Source organism: Oculina patagonica, chromosome 11 (genome assembly GCF_052425735.1).
Source record: "Oculina patagonica isolate OP01 chromosome 11, crgOcupat, whole genome shotgun sequence".
In the NCBI taxonomy this organism is placed as follows: Eukaryota; Metazoa; Cnidaria; class Anthozoa; order Scleractinia; family Oculinidae; genus Oculina; species Oculina patagonica.
Window position 1 is genome coordinate 20,099,137 of NC_135768.1, and position 27,812 is coordinate 20,126,948.

Here is a 27,812-nt window from a genome sequence, read left to right on the forward strand (position 1 = left end):
GGTCTTTTCGTTCGTTATTCCTTAACAGTCTTAAAATAACGTAGTATCGATGTTTATTAAAGACAAAGACATCACATCATACCAACTGTTGTTAATAAAACTAGATAGCGTGCTTGTAAATTGAAGTACTTGCTTCTTTGAACAGTGAACCTGGAATTTTTTTTTTTTTTTTTTTACTTTTCGAAAAAAAATGGTCGGTCGGGCGACGGGAAACGAAACATTTTATTGGGATGGCCTTAGTTAAATTATAACCAATGAATGTAATCTTAGCAGAAACAAACAAACCTGATGTTTTGCTATGTATATTGTCAGTAGTGCAACGTATGTCTTCTTAACGCTGTACACGAACAAACAGATTTGTACAAGCAGCTATATGCAAAAGTAAAGAGACGGTAAAATCGTTTCCCTAGATCACAGTTCATAGGCATACGACAAAGAATGAGGAACCTATTTCGAGTCCTGTATTACTTTTAGACAACTTTGAAGATTATCTAGAGGACTGTGTGTCCTATACAAAGGCAGACATACTTTTGCACGGGGAGTAGTATAGTCGGCGTCATTCTTAATAGTTGCCAAATTTTGCTCCATTGTAAATTTAAAGCTAAAATGATGATCGGTAATTTGCATGGTGGCTTGACGAATGTGACTTCCAAGATCGGCAACAAGTGTATCGAAGTGTTGCAATCCATAAGAAGCGAACTTCACCGTTTCTTTTAGTTTGCCTTGCAACCTTGAAATCTCCTCTTTGGATTTGCGTAAATCAGCTTGAGCGTCGCGCAGCTTTTTCTCGAATGTTTTCTCCATGTTACTCACTTGCAATTCAATCATCTTTCGCTGAGAAAGAGGCTCCACTTGTTCGTACAACTCGTGGCCCTGTATCTGCCCGATACTGAGTTTTTGCGTTTTGTTAACGCACTCACTTTTCACTCTTTCCAAGGTGTAATCCTGGGCGATTATTAAGTTCTCAAAAAGTGGACCAATTTTGTCTTCCTTTTCGATCACTCGCAGCAAATGATCTTCGCATTTCTCTGTGAGTACCTTCATCTGGTATTCCTGAGCGAGAGGCAGCAACAATTGAAAGTTTGTGTCATCTACACGTTTGCCAAAACTCGGATAGATCACTAACAACATCTCTCTTATTTCAGCAGCCTTCTTCTCGGGTAGGGAAATCTCGTCTGCGTCTTCCTCTTTAAAATCTGATGAGAACATTCTGGAGAAGACAGGCGAACTCATTGCCAGTATGAGGCGATGGACGTGAAACTGTTGGCCTTCTACAAGCAGGACTACATCGCTCTGTTCCCATGGCTTTGAAAATTCGTGATCGAGTTCCTGAGCTGCTTGATTTTCGTCTTGCATACTGGCAAAAAGCTTTAGCCTGGTTTGAGGATCGAAGATTAGTCAACACAATCGCCAAATTACGCTTTCCCAGAACGAATAGATGTAAGCTTCCGGGTTTTCTGGGAAATGGACTAAAAACGAGGCTTAACTCGTACCCAGTCTATGTGATTTTCGGTGGAGGAGAAAGGCACTTTGCATGGAAAGTTTGCTGAACACAGCTCAGAGAAACAATACATGCATTCTGGTATATGGCAAATGCAGCTGTTAGCCCAATTCCTGTATGCCATTGCATTCGTTCTATAATGAGATTGGTTGCCAGTTTGCAGCCTAGTTTAATATTCTTTAATTCACTTGAATAATTTCACAGCACAGTTGGTAAATACAATAAGCAGAATAAATATGAAAAAGTAAATAATGATAAGTACAAATAAAGTTAGTTATATTGTCTTCTCTTCTAAAAAAATGAAACTAACCTCTTTGTTCTGTAGCACGACACAACAATTATAACAGCCTCCCAAAACGGCCTTACAATGTAGGTCTGAATTAGTTAAATATCAGTTAAATAACCAATGAAAGTAATCCTAGCAGAAACAAACAAACCTGATGTTCTGCATGTATATTGTCAGTAGTACAACGTATGTCTTGACGCTGTACACGAACAAACAGATTTGTACAAGCAGCTATATGCAAAAGTAAAGAGACGGCAAAATCATTTCCCTAGATCATAGTTCATAGTCATAAGACAAAGAATGGAATTAAGAAACCCATTTCGAGTCCTGTATTCCTTTAAGCCATCTTTGAATCTCCTTAAGAGGATTGTATGCCCCCTGTAAAGGCCAACATACTTTTGCACGGGGGGTACTAGAGTTGCGGTCTTTCTGAATAGTTGCCAAAGTTTGCTCCGTTGTAAATTTAAAGCAAAAATAATTATCGTTAATTGGCATGGTGGCTTGACGTATATGACTTCCAAGAGTATTAACGAGGAGATCGAACTCTCCCAACGAAAGAGATGCCGCAGCCTTCATTTCTTTGATTTCTTCCTGCAGCTTTGAAATCTCCGCTTTGGATTCGCGTAAATCAGCTTTAGCGTCGCGTAGCTTTTTCTCGAATGTTTTCTCCATGTTACTCATTTGCAATTCAATCATCTTTCGCTGAGAAAGAGGCTCCAGTTGTTCGTACAACTCATGACCCTGTACCTCTTCGATGCTTAGTTTTTGCGTCTTGTTAACGCACTCACTTTTCACTCTTTCCAAGGTGTAATTCTGGGCGACTATTAAGTTCTCAAAAAGTGGACCAATTTTGTCCTCCTTTTCGATCACTCGCAGCAGATGATCTTCACATTTCTCTGTGAGTACCTTCATCTGATATTCTCGAGCAAGGGGCAGCAATAATTGGACGTTTCTTTCGTTTACACGTTTGCAAAAACTAGGGTAGATCACTAACAACATCTCTCGTATTTCAGCAGCCACCTTGTCGGGTAAGGGAATCTCGTCTGCGTCTTTCTCTTTGAAATCTGAAGAGAACATTCTGGAGAAGACAGGCGAACTCATCGCCAGTATGAGACGATGAACGTGAAACTGTTTTCCTTCCACCAGCAGGACTACATCGCTCTGTTCCCATGGCGCTGAAAATTCGTGATCGAGTTCCTGAGCTGCTTGATTTTCGTCCTGCATACTGGCAAAAAGCTTTAGCCTGCCTTGAGGATCGAAGATTATTGTACACAATCGCCAAATTACACTTTCCCAGAGCTTCCGAGTTTTCTGGGAATTGGAGTGAAAACGAGGCTGAACTCGTACCCAGTCGTGTTGATGTGATTTTCGGTGGAGGAGAAAGGTACTTTGCATGGAAAGTTTGCCGAACACAGCTCAGAGAAACAATACATGCGTTCTCAGGTATATTGCAAATGCAGCTGTTAGCCCAATTCCTGTATGCCATTGCATACGTTCTATGATGAGATTGCTTGCCAGTTTGTAGCCTAGTTTAATATTCTTTATTATTCACTTGAATAATTTCACAGCACAGTTGGTAAATACAATAAGCAGAATAAATATGAAAAAGTAAATAAAGATAAGTACAAATAAAGTTAGTTATCTCGCTTTCTCTTCTTTAAAACGAATCTAACCGCATTGTTCTGTAGCACGACACAACAATTATAACAGCCCTCCATAACGGCGTTACAATGTAGGTCTGGATTTTACAGTCAGTTAAAATAACCAATGAATGTAATCTTAGCAGAAACAAACAAACCTGATGTTTTGCTATTTATATTGTCAGTAGTACAACGTATGTCTTCTTGACACTGTACACGAACAAACAGATTTGTACAAGCAGCTATAAGCAAAGATTAAGAGCCGGCAAAATCAAGTCCCTAGTTACAGTTCATAGTCATAAGACAAAGAATAGAATTAAGAAACCCATTTCGAGTCCTGTATTCCTTTAAGCCATCTTTGAATCTCCTTTAGAGGATTGTATGCCCCCTGTAAAGGCCAACATACTTTTGCACGGGGGGTACTAGAGTTGCGGTCTTTCTGAATAGTTGCCAAATTTTGCTCCGTTGTAAATTTAAAGCAAAAATAATTATCGTTAATTGGCATGGTGGCTTGACGTATATGACTTCCAAGAGTATCAACGAGGAGATCGAACTCTCCCAACGAAAGAGATGCCGCAGCCTTCATTTCTTTGATTTCTTCCTGCAGCTTTGAAATCTGCGCTTTGGATTCGCGTAAATCAGCTTTAGCGTCGCGTAGCTTTTTCTCGAATGTTTTCTCCATGTTACTCATTTGCAATTCAATCATCTTTCGCTGAGAAAGAGGCTCCAGTTGTTCGTACAACTCATGACCCTGTACCTCTTCGATGCTTAGTTTTTGCGTCTTGTTAACGCACTCACTTTTCACTCTTTCCAAGGTGTAATTCTGGGCGACTATTAAGTTCTCAAAAAGTGGACCAATTTTGTCCTCCTTTTCGATCACACGCAGCAAATGATCTTCGCATTTCTCTGTGAGTACCTTCATCTGGTATTCCTGAGCGAGAGGCAGCAACAATTGAAAGTTTGTATCATTTACACGTTTGCCAAAACTAGGATAGATCACCAGCAACATCTCTCTTATTTCAGCAGCCTTCTTGTCGGGTAAGGGAATCTCGTCTGCGTCTTTCTCTTTAAAATCTGATGAGAACATTCTGGAAAAGACAGGCGAACTCATCGCCAATATGAGACGATGGACGTGAAACTGTTGTCCTTCTACGACCAGAACCACATCGCTCTGTTCCCATGGCTTTGAAAATTCGTGCTCGAGGTCCTGAGCTTCTTGATTTTCGTCCTGCATACTGGCAAAAAGCTTGAGCCTGGTTTGAGGATCGACGAATTCAACACAATCTCCCAACTATGCTTTCCCAGAACGAAAAGATGTTGACTTCCGAGTTTTCTGGGAACTAATAAGTATTCATATAACCTTAAAACGTGGCTAAACTCGTACCCAGTCGTGTGGAGAAATTAGAAACACTCCACCGCGCAGACAGCACTTCTTTGTTCGATTAAGCGACCCAATGGAGCCCCGAGGGGGGGGGGGGATTGGAGGGAGGTGTCAACTAGGGTAAAGCGCATGGTTCGGTATCGATGTTCGCTCGGAAGTGGAGAGATGGCCATCAAGTGCAGGTATTTGACTGTGTTTTACTGACAAGTGAAGGATACTCATTGGTGATAAATGAATCGGTAAATGCTGCACTGCGAAATACTGTAGATTTGTAGTAAGCATCACAGGGACCGCGCAGAGGGAGGGGCTAGGGGGGGCTTTAGCCCCCCCCCCCCCCACTTTTGTGCAAAAATAAATAAATAAATAAATACATAAATAACGAAGCAAAAAACTTTGTTAGTTCAGTAATAAGGGACAAAAGTTACTGGCAAAGTAGACGTGCAGATAAGATAACAACAAACATTGTCATAAATTAGTAATAAGTCGCTACAATTATCGAAAAATTTTTCAGTTGTAGCCTTGTGCTAGTACAGGTCTATGTCTTTTAAATGGCTTCTTTTTGCAAGCGAAACTCTCAGGAAAACATAATTGGTTAATTTCAATCCGAACTCATGACTGGGTTAAGTTTATAAGGCTCCCAAACAAGTTGTTCAGTTGATTGCCGAGTCCATTTGATAGAGTTACGATAATAGCAGTCCCGACCTTTATCTTTTAACAATGACCATAAAATTATTGCTCCTCTTTTTATGTGTCCTGGTTTTATCTCAATCAGCGAGGAGTTTCACGGATTGGTGAGTAATGACGGTCCCATCGCAAGTTTTGTTAAGCAACGTTTCTTTATGGAAATGAAATTTAGTTTGCTATTTATTAATGTATTTTTCGTCATTTTTTTCGTCATCAAAATTTTCAAGCATATACCCCCCCCCGCTAATTTCGCTCACGCGTCCGTCTTTAGCCCCCCCCCCCCCACTCTAAAACTTGCTGCGCGGGCCCTGCATCAGCTGATAAAGAAAGCAATTGATTATTCCGAAACGCTTCACTTCATTTTCACATAGCCAACAGAAAAGAGTTATTTAAAGAAAAATAATCATAGGTGTTAACATCAAGTTTGTTTTTAATGCGATACGTTGCACCACTATCATCATCAACATTAACGGCCGAACTGTTTTTGTTCAATTTGAACTAACCTCCATTCTTCTTCTTCATTTCTCTCGTTTGACCTTCTAAGCCGCTCGTTTTCTTGGCTTCGCCGTTGTTTATATGCTGTCAGCTACGCAGGTAACTGTTTCGAGCTCTCTCAAACTTTCACAGTCAAAATGTTTCACATTTCTTCCTTATAAAATAAGCCAGTGGAATACCTTACGTGGTCCTACAGTACTGTCAGCAGTCGAGGCTTTCGCATTGCTGAATTTGTCTTTGAAATTAGGCATAAACAGGATATAGTACTGCATTATTCATAAAAACTGAAAATACACCCACCTACATGCGTGCAACAGAGTGTTAAAACTTTTAGCCTCATGCTTCATAAACTTGTCAGTTGCCTGAAAATTCTTCTTCAAGGTCGCAGAATCATGGAAAATGAAATGCTCTGTTGTAAGTGTGTCTCTGAGATTCACTGTACAGTTTGTTTTCTTCTCATTCGCTACAGAATTCACGGTCTTTGTGTATTTACTGAGGCTGAGGCCTTAGCTCGAATAGGTTGGTAACTAACACATGGCGTCATGTTGGAATGTATTGTTCTCAGCTGCACTTTGAATAAAAGGCGGATTTTGTTGACGTGACGATTTTCCTATTAGCTGAAACCACGTGGTAGGTACGTCGAGGGTGGCAAGGCCGAGGGTTCGAACCGTGGTACCCCTCTCAGTGCGATCTTAAGACACTTCAATCCAAAATGTTTCTCTTCACCCAGGTGTACCAATGGGTACCAATGAATTGTTGTTGAGAAAACTTCACAAAAACGTGCTGTATGGTTACCTTCGTTTAACTAGCATCCATTCAGGGGGAGTACCAATACTGATACTTCTAGCACTTTTATGCTACTAGCCAGAGTAAGGCACCGACTGATTTGCTGGTGAAGCCGACTTTTACCATTGATAGATCATTCCAAGAGCCCACTTGCATGCAACTTCCTTGCTACTGTGGGACGTGTTGTAGCGCTACTTTTGTTTTTCAATTTCAAGTGCCCGCGTGGGCCGCATTGAAAACAAGGAAAAAGAAAGGATTCTTAAAACAAAGCTACATCTCGAATATATCACTTTTGCTTGTTACGGGTGCTGACAAACTTATCATAAAGTGATACGCGGCTGTGACATTCTGTAAGCTGTGGGACATGTCGAAGTCGAGAACTTCCTTTTTGTAAACGTCAAATTTACAGACGTTGCTACCCAGCCTTGGCTTACAAACTTCAGTGAATTGTCGCGTTTGATCGTAGTTAGTAGAAAAGACCCAGTTCCTTCTACTAACTACTAGCTATGGTTTGATCACATCATTAAAAGTACGTAGCCTTCCTTTTCTTTCAAACTTCGCAAATAGCTACGTTTTATATGCTCTTCAGTTTATCAGGTGAATATTTAATTATGCTAATTAGGAAGAATTAAAAAAATAATGATAATAAAAACAGTCACGTAACCCTTTGAGTGATGCTTCATATATTAAAAAAAAACTGTAGTTATCGCTATATCAGTGAAGGGCATATGACTTAACCAAGTCCAATGTGAAATCGTGGATTTTTTTATTCTCGATAACATGTTGTCATATTAAAATTGGAAAAGTAAACTTTCTTATTCCAGTTTCTGATTTAACAAGTAAAGCCTGAACTGAACAAACAAATCAGTAGAACAGTTTTCTTCAGTAACACAAGACCAAATTTCTACAGGAAAGCAATTACGGACCACTAGTTTTCCGGTCTAGTTTTCTATGAAAATACTGAGAGAACTTAACGTGCGCACGCGGTCTGATTGCTAAAATAAATTAGATTTCTCATAGCAACCTTTATAGCGAGCGGATAACACACTACAACAGGATGTTTTTGTGGCGAGAATAAAATAATTCTATACTTACTTGTTTTGCACCGGAAGACGTCACTCGCCGATGGCTTTTTTGGCCAGTTCACATCCAGGTGGTTTGGAGTTAACTTTCACAAAGCCCTGCACCTGTTAACAAGACAGCGACAGCGGAAGCATCAGTTTAATCTGGCGATGGCGAGCATAGTACACGATCGCTCAGATATAAATACAAGGAACGGAAAAAGGAGGCATATATAACCATAAAAATATCAATAGCACAATATGGCATACATAAATAAGAGACATGTTTCGTGATCTTTTCCAATTGTCCGTAGTCGAAATCGTCTTTTTGTCCGAAAGGCGCAGGTTGTAAAACGATATCTACAGTTTTAGATTCCCGCGTCATAAAGCTCGTATATTTTGTCAATCGAGTTAAAATAAGCTTTCTTAGCAGTGCGTGCGGACGTTAAGGAAGTGAAAGCACTTGACGTTAATATAAATAGATACCGGCTGAAGGCCGTAATGATGCGCATAATTAACGGAGGTGTTTTTGAATAGGGGGGGGACGTCAGTGGAACATTAACTTGTAGTGTTGCGGTGAAAAGGCGGTGTCAGTACAAAGCACGGCTGATGTACGGTATCCGATGACTAATGATGTTTTGATCATAACGAGAGGCTGGATTGGCCATAAATTACTTGTCTTGTAAATTAAATTGTGTCTAGACCAGACAGTTGCTCCAGATCTTTCTTATCTGATACTGAAGGCACGACTGAGTTGAAAGAGCCATCCCTCTTTGCTCTAAGAGCGATGAAAAATCTGATTTCTCCTTACAATGTCAATACATTGTTAAGCGCACAGGTGATGAGAAAAGAGACAATCATCAACTAGAGGATATTGTCTTCATTGTTTCATTTCAAGGCAAAGTTGAGTCGCCACAGTTTTTAAGTAAGTTTTAAACACGGCCTCCAAGAATAGCGGCGTCTATTGTTTTGAATTTTTATTCTGTCGTATTTGTAGTTAGGTAGGTAGGTGTTTTTTTTTTTTTTTGTAGTTAGGTAAGTAGGCTGATGGAAATACCGTGTTAAAATAAAACTATCTCATCTTATCTTATCTTATCTTATCTTATTATCCATCGACAACGAAAATTGAAATATTTTGTATTGCGACTCAGTCAAAATAATTTTCTTTCTTGGCCGCGACTCTAATTCAACAGGGCTTCAGCTCTCCGACAATTTTCTTTCTAAGGGAATCAAAATAATAAAGAAAACAGGCCAGCAAAAATATCTGTCAACATCGAGTCAAGGGGTGAAAAAGTTGACTGAAATGAAATGAATTTTCTTGTTCGGAAAGTATAGTAACAATGTTGCAGATAGGCGATGGCAAAGTTAACAGCGCATTACTCTTGCTGTTTAAATCAGCCATTTTTAAACATCACAAAGCACGATCCATAACTTGAAAATATTAGTTAATAAAATCTTTTTCGATACAGGTGGAAAATAATTGAACTATAACTAAAAAAATAAAGAAATGTCCTACTATACCTTCAAGCCCTCGCTTATGGCACGACCTTTAGTGACTTGTAACAAGCTACGCGTTGATGTGCTAATGTGTCGCTTGATCTATAAACAAAGCTGCTCTTATTATTAGCGGCGACTCCACGATCAGGTAAATTTATTTCACATTAAATATCCCACGCCACGTACGTGCGGTGCATACGATATTACTCTTATCTCCGGGTCACGTGACCACGTTTTACATGTTTTTGAGACAACGTGAGAAATTATTGATCATTTTTTCCTATCCTTTTTTGTTTTTAGACAGCAAATTATCATAGAAGTAGGAACTTCAGTGTTTTATTTTGTCTTTATCGTTCAAAATTAACTATAAATCTTTGTTATGTTGTCTTAAAGAGAATTTTTATTCTTTTGTTTATTCAAACATGCGTGGCTGAGCTAACAGTACTAAACGTAGGAATAAGTCGAATCTAAGTTAAAACTGGCTGAAGCTGTCCAAGATCTGTTTCATTAAGGTGACAAAACGAAAAACAATGTTATTATATGTAAAAGCGACAATATTTCATTTTTTGAAAACCAGTAACGGCAATTAGACCTAGCTGCTGATCAATATAGCCACCGCTGCTAATTGAGTTTGCTTGCATTATATAAAATGTTTCTATGGAAAGTTCGAGATTTCCGGTTTGCCAGTATGGACGTGAGGTCTAAAGCAAAGCGTGCAGTCGTTGTTTATCATGTCCCAAGCTATAATCAGTGTGTAGTTACTCCTCGTAATTTTCAATACAAAATCAAGCATAATGGTTATGTGAATTTTAGGAAAACACGATGTAGAGAAATTGCGTTGTAAAAGTAAAAGGACCCTAGTCAGCCACGCCGTTGTTATAGTTTACACAAGAGAGTTTCTGTATTATATTTTACGCGGAGTGTGTCTTAACGAAAGAGATCACTATGAAACTGCTAGAGGTAGTTAACCAGACTTCCAGTAACACAACTTACAGCAATGCAATAAGATTTCGCTTTGCCGTACAGTTTTCATAATTTCGATGGCATCGAAAAAAGCGGAGGCTTACCCCTTTAAGCAAATTCTCCAAAATAAAACTATAAGAAATTTATTGGGAACTGTGAGGAGAATTTGCATGTTAACAACCGGTGTGAGGAATAAACGTGTCTGCTGAAACGGATGTATAAATTTATACATACATGAAATGCTTAAAATTAAAGACCCAAACTTTTGTTTTTAAAGAAACGTCTGTAAAATTAAATTTACAGAAATTAAGTTAAGTCTGCAAAGGGTTCAGTTTTTCCAGTGATAGATTGAGAGATTGCCATAAAATAGATAACTGAGCCCGGGTTTAACTAATTCGCCTGGGTTCGAAAAATGAAGTTCGTAAGTTCGTTATATTAGCCAATATCGGTTGATTACTTGTACGTGACAAAGCCGCCCAGTCAATGCCTTTACTGGTTCGATTAGCAATGACACAACTGGTGGAATATGCAAAAGTCGGATCTTTACCTAAGTGTTCTATGGCACGAGAGGGAGTTAAAATTTGGGAAAAATCAAAAGACGAGTGGCAAACTCCCTTCTCATTTTCACCGTGCATAATTGATAAATTTCCGCTCGCGCGCAGGTTTTTAGGAAAAGTGGGCGACTGTACTGTCGTAAATTGTAATATCGTCGTGAATTGTAATACCTGTCGTAAATTGTAATAACAGTTGTCGTGAATTGAAATAGCTGTCGTAAATTGTAATAACAATTGTCGTGATTTGTAATAACGCACCTATCGCAAATTGTAATAACACATTGCCGTAATTTGTAATACTCCGAGCTGTCGTAAATTGTAATAGCACATTGTCGTGTTTTGTAATAAGCAGTATTATCACACTCTATTCTTAACTTTAGATCTAGAGCAGTTTCAAATGGCAGCCTGGCAGGCCATTTTTGATCGTTTGGTAATGCTTAATGGTGAATTTGTTGGAACGAGAAAAACTACATTGAAAAAATAATATTTCGCGCTCGTAACTAGTGCCAGTCCAAGAACGACCCCCTAAACTCTGGCGACGTACAGCCAAGGGAATTAGTGAGAGGCTCCGGCATTTTTTTCTAAAAATGTGCATTATTTTGAAAAAAGAAAGAAAATACAAAACAAAATTCAGGTACACAGCTAGTTTTTTTTTTTTTTAATAAAAGGGTAGAAATGGTACCTTATTACTTAATGACCTTAATTGCATTGCCCAGCCCCTCACTCTTAGGAAGGTTGGCACGGAGTGTGAAAGGTTAACTTCGCTGTTTCTTAGTTTTTACCTTTTTAACATTTTTTTTGTTATCTGGCTTCAACCTTTCTTCGCCGATAATATTATAAAAAGGGATATTCACCGGACAATTCTTTCAGCCAAAATAAAATAAAAAAAGCCATCCAAACAAAATTATTTAATTGAACATCACTGTGAAAATAGGAGGAGTTCGGAATTTCAATGGTTGGTCTGATACCACAGCGTCATTGCCGTGGAGCCTGAAAACAACAAGAACTGGTCACAAAATCAATATGACGGCAATGGATATTGAGGAAGACAAGGTCGATTTGGTTTTAAAAATTAAACGAAAACACGGAGAAAAGAAAGAAGAACCGCCATTACTACTATTGAGTGTTAAGAAATGCCGTTAAACTGTTGTGTTTGACTACGTCATTATCTTCCACATAGCTCGTTTTACTTTTTTTAACGTGAAAATTTAAGTCGGCCAGACGACACCGAAGGGAGATAAAAGGTGGAGTGGCTCAACACTGAAAAGACAAGCTAAATATCATGAAAATATGTTTAGACTGTTTTTCCCTTACAAAAATTAAAATGAAGACCAATTACTTGTTAAAAACCGCCTAGAGGAATAACAAATGTAACTTCACGTTTCCTTACAATGTGCTTTGCTGCAGTTCTTTGTCGCAGTTCTGGTGAGTAGTTGGTTAATAATGTTGAATAAACCTCATGACGATACCATGCAGGAAAATAAATTTACACCACGAAATCTTTAACTGCTTTTCCTTATAGAAAATGAAAACCAGATTTCTGTATGATTGCTAATTCTCATTTTAAAGGATTATTACAAAACACGACAATGTGTTATTACAATTTACGACAGCTCGGAGTATTACAAAATACGGCAATGTGTTATTACAATTTGCGATAGGTGCGTTATTACAAATCACGACAATTGTTACTACAATTTACGACAGCTATTACAATTCACGACAACTGTTATTACAATTTACGACAGGTATTACAATTCACGACGTTTATTACATTTCACGACAGTACAGGCGACTCTTTCGGTTCCACAACTAATTGACCGTTATATCCGGAGGTTTGTCATACCGGGGTTACATTATAACAACATTATAACAACATTATAACAAAAAAAACATTTTCACACGAAGTTGCACAAGAACTGTAAAAATTAGAGCTGTTAGACCTTTAGACTAACTGACTCAGTAGCTTTGAATAGTTTAAATGTAACCACCGAGCTCCTGGTTTAACTATATGCACTTAGCCAATAAGTCAGTAGAGTAAAACAGAGTGACTGGTCTATACATAGCCCTATCGGTTTCATAGCGCAGGAAGAATTCGAGCTATTAATTGCTTGGCATCACGACTCTTTCTTCCTTTGTCGTTACAGTCCTGGGTTTATCTACGAATGTAGTCAGTTCTCAATTCTTCCAAGAATTGCGCCAATGAATTGCGCGACTGATAGGGATATTGTTACTCCATACTCCCTCAAGATGCGATGCTAGTCCGGCGACTGCAAATCAAATCTAGGGGATTAGGGAAAGCACGTGAAGCTAGGACAACTAATCCCCAGGAATCTGTCATGTTGGGGCCCCCTTGAGTCTAAAAACAACCTGCTAAAAAACTTTGAACGGGAGGGAAAAATGACAAAATGTGAATGTTTTTATTCAAGAAAGAGTTTTGTTTGTGCAAAACTCGCGTTTGTCTCAAATAGTTTTGTCCTCGGTTGTATTTTAAGTTTACACCCACAGGTCAAGTGAAACCTCGAAAAAAAAAACAGCACAAAAACACCGGAAAAATCATGTGTTCGTTATACATGTAGTTCGTTATACCGGGGTCAGTTCTGTTCCAATACACGTTACTGTTAGTAACTTTAGCGGGGCCGAAGAATATATAAGTTTGTTATACCGGGGACTTCTTTATAAAGGGGTCCGTTATATCTGAGTTCCACATTTCATAGTCAGTTGAAAGACGATAGCGATTGTGCCAAAGGAAGGCTAAATCTGGGAAGAGCATAATCTACTTGTAAACACTGAGCTATCGAGGTCGCTCGCCATGCCGTTGACATTCGACAAGGTGGCTCAACAAACGAAAAATAATGCGAACGACTGTTATTAAATTAAATATTGTAACATCCAAAAAGTTTGTCTACCTGTAAGCTTCAGTCTGCAGTCAGTAATCTCGCTGTTAACAACTCAACACCTTGTTCCAGTTAGGTGAGAAAGTAATGCAAATGAGTACCACTGCGTGCTTATCATTGTCGCCCGTGAAACAAAATTTGATATCAGTTGAGACAGGTTTTTCTAACCATTTTATTTGTATAACCACTTTGGTATGCGAGGTACATTTTGACATTATTGACGGACACGTTTTCAAGTCTGAAACTGTCAGAAACGTCTTGAGTATTTTTTTCCGGTCACGTCTCGCATATAAATCTGATGTCGTGCACGAATGTGGCCTCAGCCAATCACATGCTTTAATTTTTCTAAGCTGCTGTCCCGTTATCCTGACCTAACATATCAAGTCACAAACGTAACACCTAGCCTGCGATTTGATAGTTTATTTATGGATTTGCTCAAACAATGTTGCAAAATTGTCACGAGTCAAAATAAAACGGGTAAATATGCACATGTTGAAGATCTGGGGGGCTGTTTGTTTACCGCCTCTCGACTGAAGAAAAAGCAAACAGACTTTCGCGCCAGAAAAACCGCTGCTGCACCAGAACAGTCACGTTTCGTCTTTGTGGTTGTGATAACAAAATTCCGGTCGTGTTTGACGGTCTTTTCGGTAAATTCACTCTAGCTACAGGAAGAGCGAAGGAAAGAATTAAAGTGAGACGACAAGTAGTCTGACTTTAAAAAGTTTATTTTCATAACATAAACAATCAGTACAAGTTGACAAACACATCAACGTCACCAGACAGAAGAGACGTTTGGCACGACTTGTAAAAAACGTTGTACCGTGTGTCAACGACGTCCCGCCAAAATCACCTCTATTACCTTAATATCAAACCGTTCAAAAGCTGCACGTCTGGCCGTTTTCACTGCCAAGAGCACCCAAAAATATAATCAAGAACAATTTTAAATTTCAATTTTCCAAAATACTGAAAAACGAACAGACAAAAGGAAAGTACTGCGCAGTAGCTCTCATTTGAATGGCTACACTTTAGTATTTCGTCCGCAGCGACTTAAATGTTAGAACAAATTAAATGGGCCACGCATAAAACCCACAGGAATGTTAAATACCTTTCTAAGAACGAAACTGCAATTTTCTGAATAGAAATTTTTTCATGACTCGAGAGCTGGCATATAGAGAACAGTTGTAGGACATGTTACCATGGATACGGTTATGCGCACCGATGTCAAGACAAACTTTTTGACTAATTTTTGACAACTTTCTGATCGGTTCTATTTGATATGGCAAGGTGGTTCTTACTTTCAAGTCTGTGGATAAAACCTAGTGTGTGACCATTCAAATGAAAGCTGGGGATATGGTATTGATTAACCTGCCAAATTCTCAGAACCAACATAAAAAAGAAATGTGTGGCAAATATCGATGAGAATTGACATATTGAGCTTGGAACAGGGTTATACCAAACCATTCAAACGTCGCCCGTCAGAACACTTTCACTCTCAAGAGAACCCAAAATAATTTTTAAAAAAATCCAAATTTTTATTTTGAAAAAAAAATGCACAGTTGAAATGTACTGGTCAATAGCTTTCATTTGAATGCCACACGAAAGTTCGGTTTGTAAAAATTCTGAATGAATGGTCATGAGGTGAAAAGGGCAATAAACGTCTCGTATTTTAGAATTTAATAACGGCAAGGAAAAAAAAAACGCTTGGGTTAAAATTTAATCCACACATATTTTGAGATACAAACGTGTTTCTAAATACAGGCTTTTCATTAAGCTGATCATCAAAATTCTTATAAATCAGTTACAGAATAATATAAAAGACATTGAAAAATATAACCCTTGAGTAAAAACATTTATAATACGCTTCCCACGTACTACACTTGGTAAGTCGCACATGGCAATGAACCAAACTAGCAACACGGCACCTGACTTGCTAAGATTTCAAAACCTTTGCTCAGATTGGTCAGTTATGAAATATGTTGCTTCAGAAACCCGCGTTATAAAACTGATTCTACGTTTTAACTTAATACCTCACGGCTGCAAACTTGGCTTGTCACAAACAGGCCCCAAAGGAAACTCTGGTAACTAGTTTTAACGAAGCTAAGCCAGCGGATAACTGTCCTATTTAAAGTTCACTATTTCTTTAGTTACAATAATTCAGCTTTATTCACATCTTACTAGGCTTTATTAATTTATCCTTTGACACCCTTTAACACTATACTGAAAATAGAAGGCTGGGAACTAAAAAGAAGGGGTTTAAACAATGTTTTAGATTTCCTTTTCGGGCCTGACTTGTGTCACGTCATTTCAGAAAACCAAAAAAATGACATTTATATTCTTTATATATCTGACAAGGTCGTATGTCAGTGTAATGGACCAGTTGCAAGAGACCTTGATTGGAAATAAAGAATGGAATCTGATAAATCTATCAAAAAATGTAAATTTAAAAAGCATTTTTATTTTTTTCTTAAAAGAAAACAAACTGAAACAAGAGCAACACTGAAGTGCTCGAAGATTCCGATCGAACCATTTACAAGTTGTCTTACTGCTTACTCTTGCCTAAATAACTGTCGCCTTGTTTTCCTAATCTACCAACAACTAAAATAACTCAATTGCAAAATAAAATTTTGAATGCGTTTAAAAGGACGTAATTATAAAGAGGACTCGGAGTATTGCTGTATTGCCAGTAGGTCAACACGAAGATTTGACAAAGGCATTTGAAGCGGGCGATACGGACTTTTCCGTATGTCACCAATGACGTCCAGTTTTTCTTGAGTATCAGTACAGCCGTTGTAGTCTGGGTATGGATCATCGGACCGACTGCGGATCACTTTCACAAGAAAAGATAAGATTTTGTCAAACTCATTTAGGGCTTTTGACGCATGAGATTCCACATCTTTGGATTTTTTCAGTAACTCTGCCATTTTGCTCCCCGTGGAGCTCATCTCTTCTTCTATTCTTTGAATTCTGCCCTCGACTATCTTCCGAAAGTTTGGAAAGTTGATTTTGGAGTAAATCGGGTGATTCTTCAGTTCCCTGAAGCCGATACTCTGTGCTTTGTCAATGCATTCTGTTCCCAACCTCTCCAATCCGTAGTCTTGTGCAATGTCTAGGAGTTCCAAACACAGGAGAGGCGATTGGTTTGGCCATCTTAGACAGCTGATCAGGAACTCTTCACATTTACCAGTGAGCTTCTCCATCATGTACTGTTTTGCTAGGTTCAGCAGGAAAAAGTAGCTCTCTCCATCGATCGGTTTCGCAGACGTCGGATAAATAACCAATAACATCTCGTTTATTTCGCTCGATTTCTTCTCTGGAAGAGGCACAACTTGAGCAGTTTTCTCTTTGAAGTCTGCTGTAAACATTCGTGAGAATACTGGAGACCACATCGCCAGAATACTGCGATGGACATGGAATCTTTTTCCTTCCACCATCAGAACAACATCGCTGAAATCCCATGGCCGGGAAAAGTCAACCACGTCTTTAGGCAAAGCTCGTTTTTCCATTCTCAGAAGAATTTCTTATAGCAGAGCCCACTAAACAGCAACAGCTCAGTATACGTTTAAGTGAAAATTTGAGATGCTCGCTTTCTCGGAATAAACGTCAAGTTTCTTCTGAGATTTCTTGGAAATTGCAGACAATACTAGTATTGAAACGAGGCACTCATGTGATGAGCTTGGTATCTAGGCAACTATTTATGGAGATTGCAAGAGCAAGTTATAAAAAGCAATTAGCCCCGGTTGATTTCCTTGGTTCATGTTGTTCCATGTTATACAAGGCCAGGTTTGGGGGAAAGACAAGTGATCCATGAAACACATTCTAAGGAAGTTATGTAAAGGCGGACGATTATTGGAACAGGAACATGTCACAATCCCGATAGATCGGAAAAACGTTATTCAATTTTATTCAATTCTATCGGAGGTATTTTGGATATTCATTTGTGTTCTTTCATGGGGCATATCCTTCACCAGGTCCCTACATCTCAGACGCCAAAACTCCTTCAAATGCAAGTGTGCTCATATTTATATTCTTTTTTATCTTAATTCCGATTTTAAGTCCCTTTCTCCCTTACTTCATACAAAGAGTTTGTTAAGTAATATATTCTCGCGTTTGTTCAGAGACTTTGTATATTGCCAAAAAAATTGATTTGCTTGATCTCTGTTTCGTATCGATCGCTCAGGAAAGCTCAATGTATATATGAATCATCAGTCCTTTACACGCCCAGTGGCGCAAAAGGCATCAACAAGTTTCCTCCATTCCTCTCGGTCCTTTGCTTGTCCCCAGGTAAGATTCAAGTAAGATTCAGAGCCTGAAGTTCTACCTCTGCAGTTCTTCACCAGGTGGATTTTGGACGGCCTCTTTTCTTTTACCCTCTGGTGTCCATCTGAGAGCAACTTTAGAGATGCTGGTAGTTTCTCGGTGGAGCACATGACCAAACCAACTCCATCTTGTCCGTGATAGTCATGTGCCCTGTTTTGTCAATTTGAAGAACTCATTGCTGGAAATCTTTCTTGGCCAAGGTGCAAGGTTTGCAGCTTCTTCAGATCATGTACAGTCATTCTCCAGCATTCAGATCCATAGAGCAGTACAGAAAGTACACAAGCTTGGTAGATCGTAATCTTCGTTCTTCTGCTGTTTTTTCGCCCCTCCGCACGGGTCGCAATTTTGCAAAAGCCCCTCTAGCTTAACCAATCCTCTGTCGAATGTGAATGACCCCTTCCATTACTGCAGACTGTTCTTCCCAAATAGGTGAGTTGTTGGGTCGTTTTAAGGTATAGCTGTCCCACCTACATGGACAATGGTGCTGAGATGTTTGCAGGCAAGAGTATATATGAATGAATGAGCAATGCTCTCGAGAAAATAAGCATGGACATTTTTCCTTGGACATTATCTGTTCCGAGAAGCGAAAAGTTTTCCGAAAGCTATGTCCGTGCATATTTCTGAAGCCAAATGAAGGCCACTGTTAATTATCTTTTAAATGTTTCCACCCAAGGCCTCTTTAATCTGCATGGTTTGGAGATCTCGGCCAAGAAAGTAATTCGATCTGTTTGCGTTCAAAATAACTCTTGATAGTCTTTTTCAAAAATTCAGTTTTGTATTCAACTTAACATTTTATTTGAGACGAAAACTGAACGTACGAACGTTAAAAGCTATTTTTTTAAAAAACAAAATGGGGCATATTGGATATCTTCGGATATTCCCCTGTTTTTGCTGAGTCATGTTAAGTGCCTTTACAAATCGCGGGCCAGAAAACAACATTGATAGATTATAAAAACTAAAATATACCGTACATAAACAGCAGATAGAATGTCAAACATTTGCTAACATGTTCCAGGCGTTCGGTTGTTTGAGGAGCAGAAGAAAAAAAGAAGAGAGAAAAAAAAAAGGGGGGGGGGGGGGGGGTGGGGGGGGGGGGGGGGGGGGGGGGGGACCCCAACATCTACTGAACTTGAAAACACAACTTCGATCATTTTATTCATTCAAAGACTTAATTTCATTTGATAACTTACTATCTCGTCATTACAGATTGCTTAAAATTATTGTAGGTGAATAAAATTCCCTGCGATAGCAATGATAAGACCGCAGCATAAAACCGAGAAAACAAAACTGTTTTGAACAAACATAATCCCACGGCTAATATTCTGGTGTTTTCGCCCATGAATAATCAACAGTTTCTCTTGACAGTTTGAGGCGAAATGCTACCGTGGTAATTCAATATACATTAGTGCCCAATTGTAAGGGAATAAAAAAAGACTTTTTCTTGGAATAAGATAACAAAGTAACGAGTAATACAATTTTCATAATAGAAATTAAGGGGAAAATGTGAAACGGCATTTCGTATATTTTTTCTTCACTCCGATATATGTGGATATAGAGTGAAAATATTGCACACCTAAACTGCTAAAGGCCGTGTTACACGGACAACTTGCAACAACGATTCTTTGCGCAACACGTTACGAGTTTGTGAATTGGAGGCAAACCGAGTCAAAAGTTGCGTGAAAAATTGTCCCGGTATCATGTTACACGGTGTTCGATTTTTCGCGCAACATTGTTGCGCAAAATTTCGTTGTTGCAAGTTGTCCCGTGTAACACAACCTTAACTACTCGGTCTTCTTAGCAATTTACTTTACTAAATAACGTGAAATAATGCGACTCGATTGTTGTATTTGGATAGTGTAACATATTGAGTTAATATTTGTAAAATCTCTAAATCTGACCATGATAGCTAAAGTAAAAACTAAGTAATCATCTACTGAAGTTGAAAGATGTCCCTTTGAACGGTGAGGAATTACCAGACATTGAAAGTTTGGTGCGACTGACTAATGGTTATAACTTAATTTATATTTAAGATATATAACGAATTACTTATTATCATTAAATAAAATAACTTACTTCTTTGCTGTTAGCTCCGCTCTTCAGAGATCGCCTTCATACGGCCTTGAGATAACACTGAGATATGCTAATGACTTGCAGTCCGCCTGAGGAACAAAAGCTGTTATTAAAGGCAGGTTTTTGGTTAAATTTATTTCCAGAGGAATTATCAGGCTTGATCAAGAGCCGGACGATAGCCAAAAAATAAATAAAAATAAAATCGATATTATCATGAAATAAAACTGTTGTCGTACCTTTTTAACTCTTCCGCGAGATATCTTCATTAAGATATCGTCTCTTTGCTTAGTGAAATAAGTGTGTGTTATGCTAATACGTTTCATTATAATCCGCCTGTGGAACAAAAGCTCTTACTAAAGGTGGTCATACAAGGCTTTTTGGTGAAATATATTTCATATTAATGACTCACGTACGTGAGGTGCATACGAGATTTATTCGCTAATCTTATTCGCTTGTCAGACTGTTAAACGCGCCTAAAAAAACCTGTCTACAACTGGTACTGTGACTTTTTTGTCAGTCTCGAGAGCAACCAGTTGCTTTGATTTTCTTGACTGAAATCTTTAAGGCTTAAAGGCTGGTTTAAAACATATGACTGCTGGTCATGGTGGTCTCAAGGAAATTCAAAAATTAGACACATTGAGTATTAGACTAGTATTAAGTAATAGTCTGTGTTACTAGGCAGGCCGAATGCACAATCGATTAAAAGTTGTTAAGTATGCTAAGAAAAAAGATATTCAGCCCATATATAAATAGTGTTCGTTTCCAGGTGAATAAAAAGTGAATGTATAAATTAGTAGAAAGTTCTGTTTCTTGTATAAAGCAAATCAAGGAACTCCAGTGTTCACATGGAAACCAACTCCGCCTCGTTAGAATTTCGCCTTACTACAAAGTGCCTTTTGCTGCCGTTCGCCTTACACCATGCACAATCTTAGCCTGTTCCAGGCGTTCGGTTAGTTGGAGAACAGCGTGTTGAATGGCGAGTAAAAATATCGACGAGCTCAAATAACTAAACGCCTGGAATAGGCTACACAATCTGAACATGATGATAGAAAATTGAACACAAATTTAAGAACAGTCACTGTTCACGGACTGCCTTTTTTCTATACCTTCACTTTAGTTCATTGGGACATTTCCCGACATGCTGCCTTCATCAGAAACTTTTAACAAAACTAACAGGAATCTGACGAATATGGAACTCTGTCTTAAATATGGTGCTACTAAACTGATGAAAAGAGAAAAGGTAAATTAAATAAATTTAATATTCATGAACAGGTGTCTTAAGCTCTCTTTATGTGTTAAAGTACATGTATTATTACAGTAATTATATGTAGATAATTATGCGTAATTATGTGTTGATAATTATGCGTTAAGTAAACACTTAAAAAGGCATGGAGAAAAATGAGTACAGAAGTTTTAATTACTGTATAATCGTAGTTGTCTATTACTTCGTTCGCACACAACTTAACATGCTAAGTAAAATCACTTCAAAAAGAAAATCCAACATTTGACAAGAAACTGGAAGCCTAAATTTTAGAATAAGCTCTTTTCCTCCTTGTGCTTTGAAGTTTGGTTTAACGGTTTTTTTGATCGACAAACGTGAGCACTCACAAGTTTTGCACACACTGAAAATGCTATTAACGCTAGAGTAGCCGCCATCTTGAATTTGACGCCAAAGAAGTCCCTGAGAACGAGATTAATTGTTAACCACACTTTTTTGAAATTTTCACATGAGAACCGCAATCCCAGTAAAACGAAGACGCACATCTAAAGAGAGAAGTCTAAGAACTAGAAATCAAGCATGGTACCCAAGCAACTTTTGTGTCAGGATGCTCTCCTCCCACAGCAACAAGTTTGCCACCAGATGGTAACACAGCTGGCTTCTTGAGTATTTCTAATACGAATAAAATGTAGAAAAATATACAAATCACAAAAAAGGAATTGATAGCTGAGCACGTTATATTCACTCACTTCAGCATACTGGTAAACAACGAGTGAACCATCATCGCGTTGCAAATGGTAGGGAAAATAATAAAAATTAAGGAGGCTTTGTCGCGGATTTAACCACATTTTTGAACAGCCAAAAAAATTGATATTTGTGTCGCAGAAACCTAAAAATAATAGCCCATTTTTATTAAAAATTGTTAAATTAGAGCACTGAAACTGTTTACAAGCGTTTTTGGCTGCGGGTGGCTCGGCTTGAAATGGATTACAACTTGAAAAATTATGGCTTGACTTTTAAGATGTTTCCACGCGTCTTCACAAATCGATGTTTATAGCCGTAGCTTGATTTCTATATGCAAATTAAGGTTATTTAGATGTTCGAAGATAATGTTTTTCATGGGTTAAGTTGCCTGTCACTAATTTCAGAACAGTTTTAGTCCAAAACTCTGGGACGGATCAGAAGTCGTTTTCAAGTGTAGCTGGACTCTAACAGTAATAAGAATAACGCAAATGTGGCCAGACGGTGATCGACTGAAGATCTTCGTCTTCAAATAATTTCCTGTCCTAGACCTCGGTGCGGAACTATCCTTACCGAGAATGAAACGAAAACACTTCTTTTCAATCAGGCAGAAAGTCTGTATGATAATACAGGCGTATTTTAGCGAGCGCATTTTGATCGGGCGAGCGCCATCTTGGATTCGAACTTGGGAGAGGATTAGGGAGAGAGAGAAAAGGCGTCCTTTGGAGCAGGAGAAATCCAACATGGCGACGAATCTACTCATTGACGATAACTGATAACTCGCGCGCCACGGTAAACGACTGCGCTGTAGGCTGCCAGGCAAGGTGCAGTCCAACCTGATATCTACGCGGTGCCAAAAATTTTGCAGGTTTTCAACCCGGATTAAGCGAATACGATTTTCGGTATCTTGAGCAAGATAGTCATCGTAGCCGATTTAATACTCCCAAAAGCCGAGAGCAAGGAAGTCAACTTGTCTTGATAGATATTTTGGGTAATATAACAGTTTTATGTGCACTTCATCGAAAAAAGTTTTGTTAGCTGGTTCGGCGGCAGTAAATTCTAAGGAGATTTTTAAAATGTGCTTTTTATGTAAGGGGGATTAGTCCTTTGTTGTCCGTCTTTGCAAATGGCTTGTCCACAATTGTTTTTTTTTTAATTGGTTACAATGAAAATTTCCTAAAACCGAACATGTTAACAAATCATCCCTGGGAAACTGGCTCATAAATGAGTACGTTATTATTTTAATTTGAAAAGGAAACATAAATTGCCTTGTCATCTTTACATTCTTATTAGAAATGAAGTGCTATTGACGTAAAAGATTTATTTGCAATTATGGAGAGGTGGTTGAAGACCTAATCAATCTTAAGTGTCTGTTGATGTAGCTAATTACTCGATCGTTGCTATAGAGACTACGTATCCTCGTTAAAACGTTTCCTCTGTTTAGTAAATAAATGCTGAACTAGCACCACGTGAAATAAAAATTTCCTCGTTGCTAAACGACCTTAACATGCCAGCTGCCCCTCGTGTAAAGAAACGTGATCAACAAACGCACCGAAACTTATTGAACACACTCCCCTATAACTCGAGATCAGTGCAAGGGAACCCGTGCCAACTTCGCTAAAACTATATTCTAGCTAACTCAGTTTACTGCTTTACTATGTCCGAGCTCCATCTAAACGCTCGAACATCAAATTCAAACAAGTCTTCTAGTATAAAGACACTAAGACGTCTGACATAGCATGACTTGACGTTTATATACAGCATGAACGGACAAAATATAGAGGTGGTGAATGGTCCTTCAAAGGAAGCGTGCCCAATTTTATCCAAATTTCAGGGGTCTCTCGTCTTCTTTGACGCTCTCTTGGAGTCGCGACGCAAGCCAAAAAGTCCGGGCCGCAGAAAAGATATCAGTCTCGCATTACCATTCGACACCCCTAATATAAACATGTTAGCAAATTTACCGTAGTTGTCAGTAGCGTAGAAGAGTTTCAGGAAATGGTTGGCGCCTCGTTTTCTGCGGGGCTTGTCTTGGAAAGAATGCACCAAGTAGCTTGTTGAGCTCGCGAATCGTTAAAAATCATTGAGTGGGGGAAGATTGTCTAGATCTGATAAAAGGCCGGTATTATTGTGAAATATTAAAGAAATAAAACAGATCTTGATATCTTATATAGTAAACATCTTTTATCCCCAGATTTTTGTGGTGGATTCGGTGACGATTGTCGGATATGAAGTGAGTTTAAAACGTGATTTGTAGCACGTATAGCGTAATGAACTTTTATCAAACTATGGATAATTAAGAATACTTTTCGCAATACACAATCATCTTAAAAGGTTTGCTTTTTATGAAAGATGGGTCATAATGCGATTAAGCACTAGAGACTAGTCGAAGGAACTTCCTCTGTTTAAATCGGGGCTGTGAAACTTTATAGCGTTGTACAATTTGTAAACAAGGCCCAAATAATTTTGATATCAGTACGTTTTCAAAACATATGCAGTTTCCTTAGCTAGACTTGGTCTGAGATGCCATAAATTCAACATTGTCAGCTATAGAGTATGTTTAAATCGTGAGTTCTTGCACGTTCCGAATTTTTGTTAAACTATGGAGTCTATGGACAATTACCAATATTTTCCACAATACACAAATCATCTTGAAAGGTTTGTTTTTGATGAAAGAAAAGGCATAAAGCACGCGAAACTAAATGAATAAACTTCCTCTGTGTCTAATCGGGGCAGTAAAACTTCAATCGGTTTTTAATTTATGAACACTTTTTTGCGGAACATTTTTTGATCACGTTTTTAAAACACGTGCATTTTACTGAGGTTGGTTTGAGATGCCATAAAATTCACCAGTCACAATTAAGATATTTTGAGTTCGTTCTGTCAGCCAGGATATAGCGGCTTTTGTTTTTTATCTCCCAATGTCAATCATTGTCTTTAAAGTGGCTTTTCAGAGTTCAAATCGTGACAGTTTCTAACCGATATTGCACAAAGCGCTTGGTACACAAACGATCCACGCTGCAGTCATTAAATATACGCTCTACAAAGTGGATAACTTAAATTACATACCAGCCTAATCGTCCTACAGGCCAAGGTAAAGTAAATGCCCTTTGGGGCAATATTTTTATCTTTTCTGTCCATTTTACCTATGTATTGACCGCTGTTTAGCAGTTTAGTAATATCTAGAAAATTTGGAGTTAATTTTGCCTTCTGTTCTTGGAATTCCGGGGTGTGGCACTTAAAAAAATAAACTTTCAAATTGGTACACAAGAAGAAAAGCGTGCACTCCAACGTGTCCCTAGATTAATTTCTTGGAAAAAGGCAATACGGTGAAAGACAGTCTTAATTTTCAGAAATCGACTGTAGTTTGAGAAACACTTTCTTAATTATGCATCTATTTTTCACACTCAGTTTTGAGTCTTGTATAAGTTTATGTGAAGTCAGTAATTTTGGACATAATTTCTTGGCAGTTAGAGGTGTGGCACTAAAAAGACAAACTTTTAATTGAATGCACAAGAAGAAAAGCGTGCTGTTTCACACGTCCCTTGATTTATTTCTTAAAAACCAATATTTTAAAACTAGTCTAAATATTCAGACATCGACAATAGTTTGAGAAGCACGTTTTTTAATTACTGTGACATCTATTTTTCACAAACAGATTTTAGTCTTGTTAAAAGTATTTAAAGTAAAAACTCACGGACTTTATTCAATTTATGTTCAAGCAAGCTACCCAGTGAGAAAGTCGTTTTAAGCTTAATTCATTGTTTACCTTTTAATGTGACCAACTTCTAATTTCTCCCTTCAATACCAACTAATTGTTTAACAGAAAGTGATAGAGAATAAAGAGAATCATCAACTTGGGAATATTGTCTTGATGAGCCACCAAATTCTCCAAACAACCATTTATAGAAATATTAGGAATTAGTAAGGAGAATTGATATCTTTGAGCTTATTTTCGAATGCAGTAAGGCTGACTAAGCCCCAAATGGCTCTCCAGACCTCACCTAAGACAAATACTCAGTAAACGAATTGACTTACTGCACTGCGACCAATACAACTGTTATATTCGAGTGAAAAACGTAAGGGGTTATTCTTAGCCTCTTGATATAAACAAGTTCTTACAAAAATCAATTAGTTGTTTTCACATGGGTGATTCTGAGCTCTGCCTCGATGAGATATTTACTTGGGCTCCTGCATTGGTCGGGTATTTTTCTATTGACAATTGAAGTTTTGGCAGGTTGACAGTCCTTCCAGACCCTTCCACAACGATTGCACTTGTTTTCCGTGCGTTGCAGCACGATTTTCTAACATTTCCTACCATCTGTGCAAGAAAATAACACCGATTAAGAGCTCCCCTACCCCCCTCCCCTTAGTCAAAATTTTGCCAACATAACAGTTTACTTTGTCACGAAATTTAAGATAGCATTTCATACGGAGTCCTTGTGCAGAATAAAACTTAATACTTCAGTTATCTATTATCTAAGCCTCCTTGATCATAAGATGCTCTTTGTACTAAAGGACCAAACTAAACTGCGGTTTTTTCACAACAAAATACATTTCATATTTGAATCATCGGCAGGTAGACCAGTTTTGCGAATGTCAACGAATTTCGTGTTTACTTTATCTGGAAGTCGGACAATACAGTCAGCTCCGAAAGAGGTTCAATAGAAGCAAAAGATAGCGAAGATTCACCAAAGGTGAGCTGATAGCTAGAATTTCTCAACGAAAATCCTGAAAGGGAATGAGGGAAATTTGTAAACACTGGTTTGCATGGCTATTTAGAAACGCTGTCTCGAATTAAGGGCTTCAGAAAGAGTCCGCTTTGGCGATCTGGCGGAAAAGTGCGCCCGTTTCGACGGTAGATTCAAATGGAAGCTATTTCCGTTTTGCTAAACGCACACAACGCCTTTTTTTAAAAAAATTTCCTCTTTCGGCTCTGACGAAGCATTTTTGAACGTTCTCGATTCCCAAAGCAACGAAATCAATCATCCGGGACACTGTTAATCATCCCATTGTTGCGGTTTGCTAGTAGAATCAACAAAGCCTCTATAAAAATACGGGATTTATCTACCAGTTATCTGTGTCTTGTGCGCGTTGGGCTAGAATTTTGGTGAAATTTATAAACCTATGTTGTTACAACTAAGGGTATGTTACCACGATTGAGAACTGTAAAATACAGTTTTTTATCGACAAAGTCAGACCCGGTTCATTGCTTGCAGTATGATGAGCTGGATTGAAATTGTTTTTGTTTACTGCACCTAGCAGATGAAAAAAACTGCGAATCCAGCTTATCACCTGCATTATTTCATTTAATTTAAAAAACAATTTGCCTCTAAAACTGTTTTCCATATGTAAACCCACGTGAAATGACTCTTCAAGCTTCCCAGTCTGGGAACGTGTACTCTGTCATGCACAAGAGTCCCGCAACCCCCGCGGAGCAAGCCTTTAGCGCATTTTACAGTGTTGCTAATCCTAGCAAGATCTTCATATTTGTAGCTTACTCTTCACATCATGACAGGATAGCTGTCTCATTTTATTTAGCATTTGTACAAAGCGATTTAGAGTTGTAATCCGGTATATTTTTCTCAAATTTAATTTTGACCCCCATTGACCCAAACCAAAACAACAGCTAACGGGCCTCGGCAACTTTCGAAGTTCACGTATTTTTAAAATTTAAATTTTATTTTTGAAATCGTGTGCAACTTCTTGCTTTCTTCTATGAA

The 27,812-nt window shown here is 38.3% G+C and overlaps 5 protein-coding genes and 1 long non-coding RNA gene across 6 annotated transcripts in view; 1 reads left to right on the forward strand and 5 right to left on the reverse strand.

Annotated features, from left to right (window-relative positions):
* Positions 1–27,812, reverse strand: part of LOC144629934 (inhibitor of growth protein 1-like) — a 212,108-nt gene that overhangs the window by 53,090 nt on the left and 131,206 nt on the right. The window lies entirely within an intron of this gene.
* Positions 448–1,744, reverse strand: LOC144629743 (BTB and MATH domain-containing protein 36-like). The gene has a single exon (XM_078487959.1). It carries the CDS (start codon positions 1,354–1,356, stop codon positions 448–450), a length of 909 nt encoding a protein of 302 aa, XP_078344085.1. The 5' UTR covers positions 1,357–1,744.
* LOC144630465 (uncharacterized) lies at positions 1,934–3,079 on the reverse strand. Its single transcript, XM_078488824.1, has one exon. It carries the CDS (start codon positions 3,009–3,011, stop codon positions 2,094–2,096), a length of 918 nt encoding a protein of 305 aa, XP_078344950.1. The 5' UTR covers positions 3,012–3,079; the 3' UTR covers positions 1,934–2,093.
* Positions 3,089–4,855, reverse strand: LOC144630464 (BTB and MATH domain-containing protein 36-like). Its single transcript, XM_078488823.1, has one exon. It carries the CDS (start codon positions 4,659–4,661, stop codon positions 3,744–3,746), a length of 918 nt encoding a protein of 305 aa, XP_078344949.1. The 5' UTR covers positions 4,662–4,855; the 3' UTR covers positions 3,089–3,743.
* On the reverse strand, positions 16,394–17,311 carry LOC144629744 (BTB and MATH domain-containing protein 36-like). The gene has a single exon (XM_078487960.1). The coding sequence runs from the start codon at positions 17,246–17,248 to the stop codon at positions 16,394–16,396; it is 855 nt and encodes a 284-aa protein (XP_078344086.1). The 5' UTR covers positions 17,249–17,311.
* Positions 26,927–27,812, forward strand: part of LOC144629939 (uncharacterized) — a 168,501-nt gene continuing 167,615 nt past the window's right edge. Inside the window, exon 1 of the long non-coding RNA XR_013566438.1 lies at positions 26,927–26,938. This is a non-coding gene — a long non-coding RNA (uncharacterized LOC144629939). The remainder of the gene's footprint in view (positions 26,939–27,812) is intronic.

Excerpts from the sequence above, each read along its gene's own strand:
- LOC144629743 (XM_078487959.1), bottom strand. The coding sequence starts at position 1,356 with ATGCAAGACGAAAATCAAGCAGCTCAGGAACTCGATCACGAATTTTCA.
- LOC144630465 (XM_078488824.1), bottom strand. The coding sequence starts at position 3,011 with ATGCAGGACGAAAATCAAGCAGCTCAGGAACTCGATCACGAATTTTCA.
- LOC144630464 (XM_078488823.1), bottom strand. The coding sequence starts at position 4,661 with ATGCAGGACGAAAATCAAGAAGCTCAGGACCTCGAGCACGAATTTTCA.
- LOC144629744 (XM_078487960.1), bottom strand. The coding sequence starts at position 17,248 with ATGGAAAAACGAGCTTTGCCTAAAGACGTGGTTGACTTTTCCCGGCCA.